General features: G+C 44.7%; 1 protein-coding gene across 1 annotated transcript in view; it reads left to right on the forward strand.

The window, feature by feature from the left end:
* Positions 1 to 14,049, forward strand: part of MSH2 (mutS homolog 2) — a 199,693-nt gene that overhangs the window by 118,234 nt on the left and 67,410 nt on the right. The window contains exon 10 of the mRNA XM_040351583.1: positions 5,905 to 6,055. Coding sequence (XP_040207517.1) covers positions 5,905 to 6,055 — 151 coding nt within the window. The remainder of the gene's footprint in view (positions 1 to 5,904; positions 6,056 to 14,049) is intronic.

Consider the following 14,049-nt stretch of genomic DNA (forward strand, 5'->3'; position numbering starts at 1 on the left):
GAGAACATAATTAACCCCTTGATCGTCTAGTGTTAACCCTTTCCCTGCCAGTGACATTTTTACAGTAATCAATGCATTTTTATAGCACCGATCGCTATAAAAATGCCAATGGTCCCAAAAATGTGTCAAGTGTCTGATTTGTCCGCCATAATGTCGCAGTACCAATAAAAATCGCAGATCACCGCCATTACTAGTAAAAAACAAAAAAAAAAAATGCCATAAAACTTCCCCCTATTTTGTAGACGCTATAACTTTTGCGTAAACCAATCAAACGCCTATTGCGATTTTTTTTTTTAACGAAAAATATGTAGAAGAATACGTATCGGCCTAAACCGAGGAAAAAATATATATATATATTTTTATATATTTTTGGGGAATATTATAGCAAAAAGTCAAAAATATAATTTTTTTTTTCCCAAATTGTCGCTCTATTTTTGTTTATAGCGCAAAAAAAAAAAAAAAACGCAGAGGTGATCAAATACCGCCAAAAGAAAGCTCTATTTGTGAGGGAAAAAAAGGAAGTCAATTTTGTTTGGGAGCCACGTCGCACAATTGTCAGTTAAAGTGACGCAGTGCCGAATCGCAAAAAGTGGCCCGGTCATTGACCAGCAAAATGGTCCGGGGCTGAAGTGGTTAAAAGCCAAACCTTTAGTACTTTCGGGTCCATTGTCTGCACTAGTGGTGTACTTGGAGGGGTGTGAAGGTGACTTTTTTTTTCAGTACCTTGCAAATGGCAGACACAGGAGTGGCGCTGTAGTGCAGCACAGTGGCTAAGTGGAACAGAACTAGGGCAGTCGGTTCGAATCCCAACCAAGACACTACCTACCTGGAGTTTGCATGTTCTTCCTGTGCCTGGGTGGGTTTCCTCCGGGTACTCTGTTTTCCTCTCACACTCCAAAGGAATGCTGGTAGGTTGATTGGCTCCCGTCTACATTGACCCCAGTATGTGAACGTGGGTTAGGGACCTTAGATTCTAAGCATATTGTGTACATATTGTGAATGTAAAAATATAATATATTTATTTTAGTGCTACGTAAATTGACACCAGGTGCCTGTAAAAAAAAAAAAAAAATATTATACATTCGGGGTTCCCACATCAGGGGGTTATCCTCACCCTGGGCACTGGATGATCTTGTCCCAGCACTGGACACACGCGTGTCTGTTCTGGTGCACATAATAATGACGGGGTATATGTACTACAGAGAGCCAGGATAGATGTACATGCTGGTGCTGGGGCGCACACAACCAGTTATGGTATATATACAGGGCCGATCCGCCCTATAGACTCACTATGCAAGCCGCTTAGGGCCCCGCAAAGCTGCGGAGGGCCCCCCAATATACTAGAGGCACCGCCTGGTGAGAAGTCATTTTTGGCCCCTCACGCCGCTTCTCAACTCGCTGGCTGCATGGGAGAAGAGGTAAGAAGTCAGCACCCCCCGCTTCTCATTTTAATGTAAGATGTCATTTCCGACAGCAGAACACCCCCTCCCCCGGTTCTCAATTTCAATGCTGTGACCCCCCCCCCCCCCCGCTTATCAACTTTAATGTGACATGTCATTTTGCTTAGGGCCCCAGGGAGGTCAGGATCGGCACTGTATATATAGCTACACTAGATGGCTTCTCGGGGGTTAATTTTTATTGTCACTAAAGTAATAGATTTTTTTCTCTATCATTATCTATAAGTAACATTGGGCTGTCAGCGTACAAAGGCACTTCCAATACTCTTTGCTGTAACTATATAGCTTGTACTGTCATCTGCCATTCCCATGAGACGTGTTATATGTAGCATTAGTGCTGTCAGATGATGCTTTTGTTTATATTGTGGAAATATCATTGCTTAGACCTTAAATGTAAGGTGACAAGGATCGGTCAAAATATAGTTCATCTTGTATAGAAATAATTATAGGTGACAGGAATGTGTGCAATGCAGGTCAGTTATGTAAAGAAAAACAAGTCCTAGTTTAATTTTAAAAGAAAAGAATTCCAAAGAAATGTATAAATAGTATCAGTTACTATGGGGAAGATTTACTAAAATCTGAGAGTGCAAGATCTGGTGCAGCTGTACATGGTAGCCAATCAGCTTTTAACATAAGCTTGTTCAATTAAACCTCTACAAAATAACCTGGAAGCTGATTGGTTTTTCGGAGCTACAACAGATTTTGCGCAATCCAGTTTTAGTAAATTTAGCCCCGGTGTGCATCTAATCAAATTTTTGCTAGACAAACTGGGAGATTCAAATATATTTAGACCAGGGGTTGACAAATTTGCTTGGAATCTAGGAGCCAGCTAAAAAAGTTAGGAGCCAGAAAACGTGCCCTGTCCCTACGAGCTTGCGCGCAGAAGCGAACACATACGTGAGCAGCGACCGCATATGTAAACGGTGTTCAAACCACACATGTGAGGTATCGCCGCAATTGGTAGAACGAGAGCAATAATTCTAGCTCTAGACCTCCTCTGTAACTCAAAACATGCAACCTGTAGAATTTTTTTAAACGTCGCCTATGGAGATTTTAAAGGGTAAAAGTTGGTCGTCATTCCACGAGCGGACGCAATTTTGAAGCGTGACATGTTGGGTATGAATTTACTCGGCGTAACATTATCTTTCATAATATAAAAAACATGGGGATAACTTTACTGTTGTCTTATTTTTTAATTAAAAAAAGTGTAATTTTTTCCCAAAAAAGTGTGCTTGTAAGACCGCTGCGCAAATACGGCGTGACAGAAAGTATTGCAACGATCGCCATTTTATTCTCTAGGGTGTTAGGATAAAAAATATATATAATGTTTGGGGGTTCTAATTAGAGGGAAGAAGATGGCTGTGAAAATAGTGAAAAATTACATTAGAATTGCTGTTTTTTTTGCCCCCCTTTCAAGCCAAGTCGCCAGGACCCTATTTCTAGTCGCCATGGCGACCTGGCGCCCGGGATTTGTCGAGCCCTGATTTAGACAGTTTTCCTGTGTCTCGGTAGAATTGTATTTACTACAACATTTAGCCCTGGTTCACACTGGTGCGATTTGACATGTCAAATCGGCGGCATTTGCTGGCAATGGCACCATCCTAATCGGTGCGACGCTGCATCTACAGCGCTGCACTGATTTCAAAAAGTAGTTTTGCGATTTTGGCCCACAATTTACATTGTCATCTGTGCAGAAACCTGCACAGATGTCTGTCATTGTGCCCGAAATCAGGACTGACATGCAGGAGTGAAATCATGCGAGTTCAGCTGAACTCGTACGGCTTCACTCCCGCAGCCCAGTGTGAACCTGGAATGGAAAAAATATACTGCGCTTACTTTAACTTAAAGAATGTAAGATGATGAAACTCTCTAAGGAGTGTCAACAAATTAAAACAGCGCTATCAAATAACTGTGCATATTTGACTATATAAAATACATTACTACAACCCATATGTAATGATATACAGTGATAATAAACAAAATATATCCAGTTTAAGAAATAAACACTAAACTGTGACTGTAATAATAAACACCCGCGATTGACTTAAACGTGAAGTGAACGCACTGAAGGTGCAAGAGACAGTCTTTAAAAAAATTTAGAATGTGGCCAAACAAAGCAAAGTTCATGTGTATAAGGATCCTGCGATCTTCAAATTTTTTCAAAAACTTCCACCACACCCGACAGTGCTCAGTGATTCCTCCCCCATCAAATGGACACTCACCGGATAGGTATGCCTCACACTCTCGTGTTTTGGCACAAAAAACCTTATCAGATGTAGTTGTTCCCGTCAGTATAGATGTAATCCAAATATGACATCCAATCAGTTCCACATATATGTCAGAGAGAGACAAAAGAAGTGCAAATAGTGTGATACCATCAAAGGTTTAATAGCACACCAAAATAAAACTTCAAACAGTGCACTCACAAACAAAATCTTGTAAAACAGCAGAATATCACATCAAGAAACTCCTTCAAACGTCAAAATGGTGAGAAGCGGTCACGGCGGACCCCCGATCAGCGAGAAAAAGTGAAACCAATTCTCCTACTCACGGTGCCATGGACTTCTGTCAGATGCAGCTGCACATCCACTTAACTAAAAAAACTTCAAACGCACTCTGCATCCAAAAACGCAGCACTCACTAGTAAAATTAGACTGTATGGCAATACCCCGACATGTTTCGTTATAAAAACTTATTCATGGGACTAACCACACAGTCATAAATGGTTACCTTATATCTGATGTAGTCAGATCAATCAGCCTATCAGTCCTGGGCGTTTTCCCACTTCCTCCAAAACTGTGGGCGGAAGTAAACGATAATCCCAAACTGCTGTGGGCTGACAGCATCATCCACCACCACTGGCTGGTGTATGAATCAATCAGCCAGTGCGATAGGCGTGGCGCCAGTCCCCAGATTCCAATAGGTAAGAGAGGATGTTAATCACATCCCCCAACAGCAGCAGTCTGAGCCAATCACGTGCTGCACAGCGCATCCCGCTCCGCCTACAACGATGGGCGGGCCTAGAGCGCTTATGCAGCCAAAGCTAGGAGGAAGTCAGCGCCTCCTCCATTGGCTGGCTGTCTTACCCAGCAGCCACAGCGGTAAGCCGACCTGATAGGTCGAGCAGACGCTGCTCATGATAGGCTCGCCGCGGGGAATGGCTTCTAACAGCACAACAGGGGCAAATCAGCTTACTTTAACTTAACTGCTAAAAAAAGCTGCAACTAAAAAATTATATACAACATCAAAACACAATATACAAAAAAAGATGCTGCACTAATGTATGATGCACTGAAACCAGCGCAAATATTGCAAGAAATAAATAGCAAACAGTGATCACACCGTGAACTTGGTAAGAAAACAAATGAACCCTGATGGGTTAATCACAGTCCACCAAAAAAAGTCCATAACAGATTGAATAGTGATGATCTCCAAAGTGAAAGAAAGATAATCCCAGCTCCTGAAAAAAGTGATGATGGAAGCACCTTCACCTAGGTCACACACTGACTCTTACCGGAACTCTACGATCTCTTATTACAGGAGATCATAGACCGCATATGATAATGGTATCCTCGCAGCATATCACCAAGCTGGGACGGTCACAGTGATGGATGGCCACAAGCAGTATACCGGTACATATGTTTAAAAAGAAAGGAGCGCTCCCATAGCATAAGATCCTCAAGATTTTTTAATAAGATAAAAAGATGTGCACTTACATCAAAGTAGTTGTAATACAGCATGTATAAAAGTCGAGCCGGCCGGCTCCTCGAACAAACGCCCGTATCTTCAAGGTCACAGTGTGAACCTGGGCCTAAACTGTTTTTAAACCCCAAAAAAAATAAAATTTGCTAGCTACATACGTTTTTTTTTTTTATCCGGACGTACACTTTATTGCCAAAAGTATTGGGACACCTGCCTTTACACGCACATGAACTTTAATGGCATCCCAGTCTTAGTCCATAGGGTTCAGTATTGAGTTGGCCCACCCATGACGGCTTCAGCTCTTCTGGGAAGGCTGTCCACAAGGTTTAGGAGTGTGTCTATGGGAATGTTTGACCATTCTTCCAGAAGTGCATTTGTGAGTTCAGGCACTGATGTTGGACAAGAAGGCCTGACTCAGTCTCCGCTCCAATTCATCCCAAAGGTGTTCTATCGGGTTGAGGTCAGGACTGTCAAGTACCTCCACCCCAAACTCTCTCATCCATGTCTTTATGGACCTTGCTTTGTGCACTCGTCCAAACTATTTGGTGGAGGGGGGATTATGGTGTGGGGGGGGGGTTTCAGGGGTTGGGTCTGTGTGATGAAGTGTCCCGTAGGGGGTTGTGTAAGTGGCATGCTGGGCTCACACAGGAAATTGGCAGAATGACATTAAATGACTTTATAGGTTTTTATTTAGCTAAAGCTTCTACCTTGATTGAATTGTTCTTTTTATGCTTTGTTTTCTTAGGCTTGGATGCTGGAAAAAGTATTAAACTAGAGTCCAATGCTCAACTTGGTCACTATTTCCGTGTGACCTGCAAGGAAGAAAAGGCTCTGAGGAACAATAAGAAGTTCTCCACCATTGACATCCAAAAAAATGGACTGAGATTCACCAACAGGTATTATAGCATGTAGTATGAATCAGTGGCTGGTGAAGTTTTAGCCTGAACGGGGCGCCAGACCCCACCCTTCCCTTTTGACCCCTCCCACTTCCCATAAGCCCCACCCTGTATAGAATCCGCCCGCTCCGTCTCCTGTTTTCCACATGCTTCCACCCATAGTGTTTGGAGTATACAGCTGAGCATCACAGGACAGAGTATACAGATGAGGCATACAGCTTGGCACGCCAGATGCGGCATACAGCTCGGCACGCCATTCACAGCACCCTCTCCCCCACGGATAGATCGCGGGACATCCCGCTCACAGCAAAAGAAATGTACATTTTAATTTTTCCTGCAGAACCTTAAAAAGCATTGTACCAGTGATAAGGAATGCAATGTTGGACTTCGGCATACAAGCCACACAGCTTTCTGCCCATACCTCCATATGGGCTGTCGGTTTGAAAGCTGCAGGGGTTGTGAATGAACAACAAGGGTGCTCATCAGTTCATTCAGAACTACAAGCTGTCTGCTGCAGTGGCCCACAGTACTTGTAGTGCATTCATTCACAGGAAACTGAATGACGCGACTTTGTGGATGGAGCCCTCGTCCGCTGTCACGCTGAGGTGGGGGGAGAGGCAGCAGGACCTGGAACATGTTACATATTCCACCCCAGGGCTCCATTTACACTAGCAGGTCCTAAACTTGCGTTTAGAAGCCCTTGCCGTTTTTTTGCCAAAGCACCTAAATTCAACTCCATAAAAGCCTAGGTGTCCATGTACACCTAGGCTTTTAGGATTGTTTAGGAGCTGCTGCGGTTAAGGGAGGTTTTAACCTCCCCTAACCCCCCTCTCCTTAACGCGTAAGAATGGCGTTCAGGATAGGAAGGTTTTGACTGCGTTTTCCCACGGCCAGCAGTCAAATTAGTTTTAAGTGTACATGAAGCCTAAATGAGGGTGGAAAGTGTTAAGTTTTTCGGAATATGAACTTATTTAACTTCACAACCTCCATCAGCTGCATTCAGTTTGGGTATTTAAAGTGGTTGTAAAGGACAGAATGTTTTTCATAATGCATTCTGTGCAGCAGCCCTAATACTTACCTGAGCACCCTCTCTATCCAGCGATGTCCACGACTCCCTCAGCCGTCCGGGACTCTTCCTTCTGATTGGATGAGAAACAGCAGTGGTGTCGTTGGCTCCCGCTGCTGTCAATAAAACTCAGTTAGCCAATTGGGAGAGAGAGGGGGCGGGGCATTACCACAGCTCGGTGTCTGAATGAATACACAGAGCTGCAGCCCGTCTCGGGTGTCCCCATAGCAAGATGCTTGCTGTGGGGGCATTTTCCAGGAGCAGCAACAAGGAACCCCGAGAAGAGGAGGTTACAGGCGGTCTTGTGCAAATCCCCTGCACGGGGCAGGTAAATATAACATTTTTGTATATATAGGTAGTTGGATGGACCCTAACCGGAGAGGCAGCAGGAGCAAGGAGAGCCGGTGAGTAGATCCGCACGGTGCAGGGACAGACCAGGGAAGAGACAGCCAACTGTAGCGGTGCTCTTGAATACAGCGTTGTGCCAAGTCTTCATCCAACCTTGCCCTGGGGAATATCCATGTGTATGTCAGCCAGGAGAACTGGCAAGACAAAGCAGCCAGGTGGGCTTTTGGCAGCCAGGTGGGCTAGAATTTCTACAAGTAGTAGAGCCAAGTCCAGTTTCTACAGGGGAGCAGAAAGCGGTGCAAGATGCAGTTCACTCCACATGTGATACTTCACTGAGGGTTCCTAGCCTGTAATGGGCTGTTGCTGAGCTAGCTAGAGACTGTTGGTGCCTAAGGGAGTGACAGAGGCTTCTTATCACGTGATCAATTGTGACCAATCACAGCTGATGTGCTTGTGAACCAGGAAGTTCTGGTAAATGTAATTTCTCGGTTCGCACTGACATGCAGAGCCAATCGGCGGCTCTCCTTGTCAGAGAGGGGGGTGTCTGTGCTGATAATCAGCACATTGATTATCAGTACACAGCCCCCATCAGATGTGCCCATCAGCTGCCAATCGGTGCCCCAGTAATACAATTTGTGGTGTCCATCTGTAACACCTGTCGGACGGCACTGATGAGGTACTATTGATGCCCATTAATTCTACATATCAGTGCCGCCTCATCAGTGCCCGTTGGTGAAGGAGAAAACAATTTTATGACAAACTAAGAAACTGTTTTTTCGTTTGTTTAGCAAAAAATAAAAACTTCAGAGGTGATACCGCCAAAAGAAAGCTCTATTTGTGGGAAGAAAATTATAAAATATTGCAACAGCGCTAAAAGCTAGCGCTGGGGAAAAAAAACGTTTTGAATCTTGAATCGAGTTGTGAGGTCGAATCGATTCAGATTTTAACCAAATGGATTTTTTTTATTTTCTTTCCCCTCGTAGGACCGGTGCTCCACGGACTAGGCTGAAGCCACGGCCTCGCCTAAAAAAATCCTGCTCGCCTCGATTCTGGGAAAAGGCCGCCAGGCCAGACGCCGCGGACTAGGCCGAGTCTAGCCTAGCCTTTTCCCAGGATCGCGGCGAGCTGCGGGCAGGATTTTTAAGGCAAGGCCGCGGCTTCGGCCTAGTCCGCAACTTTTTCCCAAGATTGTGGCAGACTAGGCCGAAGCCGCGGCCTCGCCTAAAAACTCATGACGTCCTCAACTTTGTGCGGTGATATCTGAATGATGCCTACAGCTACAGGCATCATTCGGATATCGCAGTCTTCAGCCACTTGATCGTTCTTATAGGCAGCAGGAAGAGACGCCCCCCCCCTCCCGCTGCCATCCGGTGTTTCTCCGGGCTCTCCCGTGCCATCGGGGGCCCGGAGAGCGAATCGGTTGGCGCTGCCTGGAAAGCATAGAGAAGATGACTGGTGACCAGATGGTCACCAATCATCTCTATGACCGTCGGAGGCCCGGGCGTGACGTTATAACGTCACGCCCGGTACCCGGAAATAAACAAAGCCGCAATCGCGGCTGTCGGCATGTGATCAGTGATTTTTTTTTTTCAGATTTCATGCTTGTAAGCCTGGAGGAGAGATGTGGGGTCTTATTGACCCCACATCTCTCCATAAAGAGGACCTGTCACACTGATTTCTATTACAAGGGATGTTTTCATTCCTTGTAATAGGAATAAAAGTGATCAAAAAAAAAAAATGTGAAAAAATGAAGTAAAATAAAAAGATTTTATTTTTTTTCACAACGCCCCTGTCCCTGTTATCGCGTGCGCAGAAGCGAACACACATGCAAGTCCCGCCCACATATGTAAACGCCGTTCAGACCCCACATGTGAGGTATCGTCGCGTGCGTTAGAGCGTGTGCAACAATTCTAGCACTAGACCTCCTCTGTAACTCGAAAGTGTGCACAATTTTAAATGCGTGACATGTTCGATATCTATTTACTCAGCGTAACATCTTTCACATTATACAAAACAATTGGGCTAACTTTACTGTTTTGTTGTTTTTTTATTCACAAAACCGTTTTTTCCCCCCAATAAAAGCGTTTGAAAAATTATTGCGCAAATACCGTGCGAGATAAAAAGTTGCAATGACCACCATTTTATTCCCTAGGGTGTCTGCTAAAAAATATATATATGTTTGGGGGTTCTGATTAATTTTCTAGCAAAAAAATTTAGATTTTTACATGAAGGAGAGAAGTGCCAAAATAGGCCCGGTGGACAAGTGGTTAAATCACAGATTTTTTTGGGGGGTAAAATCGTCCAGCTCTACTAATAGCTGAAAATTGTCCTGGGCAAGAAGGGGCAAAAGTGCCTGGTAATTGAAGTGGTTAATAGACATTTGTAAGTTGGGTATCCCATACTCCCTTACCCCATCCAAGTTATCCCCTAATAAAAAAAACGACAAAAACAAGCCAAACGACTGACTCCTGTCTGATGCACCCAGGGAATGCTGTGTGACTGGCTGTGTAGTAGCGGGGAATCCTGACGTCAGCAACTCCCTATGGGGGTAGCCCTACACTAGCACGAACGTTGCATGCATACAGCATAGGCCAACTTGAAGGGAAAAGGGAGTAGCCGCTCCCGGTGGGAACCCAGATGAAAATCCCCCGTTGCAGACAACTCAGGTGCAGGCAATGCATTTAGCAAAGCAGGAACAAAGATTGTCTCTGGACAGCCGCACTCTGAACAAGTTGTAGCCTTTATTAAAAAAAAGGACAGCACTACAAAGTCACAGCAACATAAAATAAAACCCGACTGCTGACGCATTTCGCACTGAAACTAGTGCTTAGTCATGACTAAGCACTAGTTTCAGTGCGAAACGCGTCAGCAGTCGGGTTTTATTTTATGTTGCTGTGACTTTGTAGTGCTGTCCTTTTTTTTAATAAAGGCTACAACTTGTTCAGAGTGCGGCTGTCCATAGGCCAACTTTAAAGCGGAGGTTCACCCTCAAAATGAACTTTACCTAACCTATCTCCAGCCTTTTTTGACTTTTGCCTACAGGTAAGCCTATAATAAGGCTTACCTGTAGGTATAAAGAATATCTCCTAAACCTGTACGGTTTAGGGGATATTCCCCTCGCAATGCGCCGCTGATTGCAGCGGCGCATGCGCAGGGGGGATCCTCGGCTGAAGGGCCGGCCCCGCCGACCCATGCCGGAAAGGAAATCTCCCGCGCGCATGCGCGAGAGTGACGTCATCGCCGCTCCAGCCAATCACAGCGCTGGAGCGGCGATACCCGGAAGACACGCTCGGCGCGGACCAGGTAAGTTCCCTACCTCTTTCCGAGGTAAGTATTTCATAATGAGCTAATATGCGGTGCATACTAGCTCATTATGGCTTTTGCCTTGCAGGTGTAAAAAAAAAATTATATGCGGGTTTACAACCGCTTTAATAAAGGCTTGTAGCGTTGTAATTTTTTTTTAAATGTATACACTTACCTGTCTTCAGCCTCACTTCCGGGTCTTCTTCCTTGCGGGGTTTGGGCGTGTCGCTCCTTTTCCCAGACGGGGAGCTCTGTGCGGGTAAAGAGCGTCATCGCCTTCCGAAAATATCCGACGGGGACTCGGCTCTTTACGGCGCTATACGGCGCATGCGCCTGCCGTGTAGAGCTGACTGCGCAGGCGCCGTAAAGTGCCGAGTCCCATCTCGGATATTTTCGGAAGGTGTGACGCGCTTTACCCGCACGTCAATCATTTATGCCTCGTCTTGGGAACGCCTACTCCCCGGGGGAGCGAAAACCTGGGTGAAAAGAACGATAAAAAACGTAAGTACAGCGGGGAGAAAAAAAAATCCAGCATACTGTTGATGTCAGCAGTATGCTGGAAGTAACGGTATATAGATATTTTATGGTGAACCCCCGCTTTAACTTGGGCTCTTGCTGCCATCCAGATCCTTCTTGTGTGTGCATGAGCCCATAAAAGGCCTGTACATGCATACAGTAATGTGTATCACGGCACATTCAGTGTGAAGAGCCCTTGGCAGACCCACTTTCCTTGTCTAGGCTAAAGCTCTGAAATTTCCCAATAGCGGCGTAAACCTATCCATTCATGTATCAGACTTCTTTATTGCACTGAAACAAAATGATGTCCCCTTTCTGCAGCAAATTACTTATTTCTGAAAGATTTCTTTGTGAAAGGCGTTGACTTGTAAAGACAGCTGGCAGTTCCTCCCCATTGACTGCAAGTGTAGCATGGAGCGGCTCTATTGTGCGGATATTGGCATTAGAGCAGCGAATGATGATTTACTGATAAGACTAAATATCCAGGCCTGCTGACGGGGTAAAGCGGCAGCGAGAGTCGTACAATGTGGAAACGGCTGATTAGTATATCTTTCAGGACGTTATTTCAGCCCAAATGAGCGTGAACCCGGGCTAGTGTTATTATTCCCAGGAGACACTTGGCCACCTGCTTGGAGCATAGCCGCTTTGTTCAGCTGCCAGGTGCTCGGTGTGCAGTCGAAACCTTCTAGTGTTATCTTGATCGTTATTTACACAATATGTCCATGGAACATAACGAGATGGTGTTCTAGCAACTGCACAATAGAAAGGAATGATGACAGCACTCTGTGAATTATTAAAATGAAACAAATGCCTGCTTCCCCGAGGAAAATCTGACTACATGCGTTTGTCCCAGCTGCTGTTCAGGTTGGCGGGATTCTTTTTGTCACACATAGACCAGGCTTCCCGTGTCTGCGAGAAAGACATCGCTCTTGGTTCTGTTATTTTATCGGATTTAAAGCTGAACTGCGGGCGCAATAACTATATTTTAACCACTTCAGCCCCTGAAGAATTGGCTGCTGAATGACCAGGCCATTTTTTTTACGATTCAGCACTGCGTCGCTTTAACTGATGATTGCGCAGTTGTGCGACGCTGTACCCAAACAAAATTTATGTCCCATTTTCCCCACAAATAGAGCTTTCTTTTGGTGGTATTTGATCACCGTTGCAGTTTTTATTTTTTGCACTATAAACAAAAAGAGCGACAATTTTGAAGAAAAACGCAATATTTCTAACTTTTTGCTATAATAAATATCCCCAAAAAATATATAAACTATTTTTTCCACAGTTTAGGCCGAAATGTATTCTATATATTTTTGGTAAAAAAAAATCGCAATAAGCGTATATTCGTTTGCGCAAAAGTTATTGCGTCTACATTAGGGGTTGACAAATTTGCTTGGAATCTAGGAGCCAGCTAAAAAAGTTAGGAGCCAGAAAACGCACCCCGTCCCGACGAGCTTGCGCGCAGAAGCGAACACATACGTGAGCAGCGCCCGCATATGTAAACGGTGTCCAAACCACACATGTGAGGTATCGCCACGATTGGTAGAGCGAGAGCAATAATTCTAGCCCTAGACCTCTTCTTTAACCACTTCGTTACTGGCCCATAGTCAAATGACGTCCTGTTTTTAAAGATGGATATCTCAGTAACGGCAGCAGCTGCCACAACTGAGGTATCCATCTTTAGTGCCGAGGGTCCTGTACACGATAACGGCGGTCTCCGCGGCGAATTCGCCGCGAGATCGCCGTTATTGGTGGCGGGAGAGGGGCCCCCCCCTCCCGCCGCTGTCCCGCGCCCTCCGCCGCTTACCGGAGCCGTCGGTAGCGGCGGAGGGGATCGCGACCATCCGGCAGCTGAGCGGGGACGAGACTGAAGGAAAAATCTCCTTCGCCCGTCCCCCATAGCTCTGCTGGGCGGAAGTGACGTCAAAACGTCAGTCCCGCCCAGCCTCTTAAAGAGACATTTTTTTTTTTTGTCATTTGAAAAAATGACATTTCCAAATTTTTTTTTTTTTTTTTTGCATTTAAGCCCAAATATGAGATCTGAGGTCTTTTTGACCCCAGATCTCATATTTAAGAGGACCTGTCATGCTTTTTTCTATTACAAGGGATGTTTACATTCCTTGTAATAGGAATAAAAGTGATAATTTTTTTATTTTTTTTTTATTTCAGTGTTAAAAATTGTAAAATAATTAAAAATAAATGCGAAAAGCAAAAAAAAATTTTTTTTAAAGCGCCCCGTCGAGCTCGCGCGTAGAAGCGAACGTATACGCGAGTAGCGCCGACATATGAAAACGGTATTCAAACCACACAAGTGAGGTATCGCCGCGATCGTTAGAGCGAGAGCAATAATTTTAGCCTTAGGCCTACTCTGTAACTCAAAAAATGCAGCCTGTAGAATTTTTTAAACGTCGCCTATCAAGATTTTTAAGGGTAAAAGTTTGACGTCATGCCACGAGCGGGCGCAATTTTTAAGCGTGACATGTTGGGTATCATTTTACTCGGCGTAACATTATCTTTCACAATATATAAAAAAATTGGGCCAAATTTATTGTTGTTATTTTTTAATTTAAAAAAGTGAATTTTTTCCAAAAAAAGTGCGCTTGTAAGACCGCTGCGCAAATACGGTGTGACAAAAAGTATTGCAATGACTGCCATTTTATTCTCTACAGGCTCGGTAACGAAGTGGTTAACTCAAAACATGCAACCTGTAGAATTTTTTTAAACGTCGCCTATGAAGATTTTAAAGGGTAAAAGTTTGTCG

Source organism: Rana temporaria, chromosome 4, assembly GCF_905171775.1.
Source record: "Rana temporaria chromosome 4, aRanTem1.1, whole genome shotgun sequence".
Taxonomy (NCBI): Eukaryota; Metazoa; Chordata; class Amphibia; order Anura; family Ranidae; genus Rana; species Rana temporaria.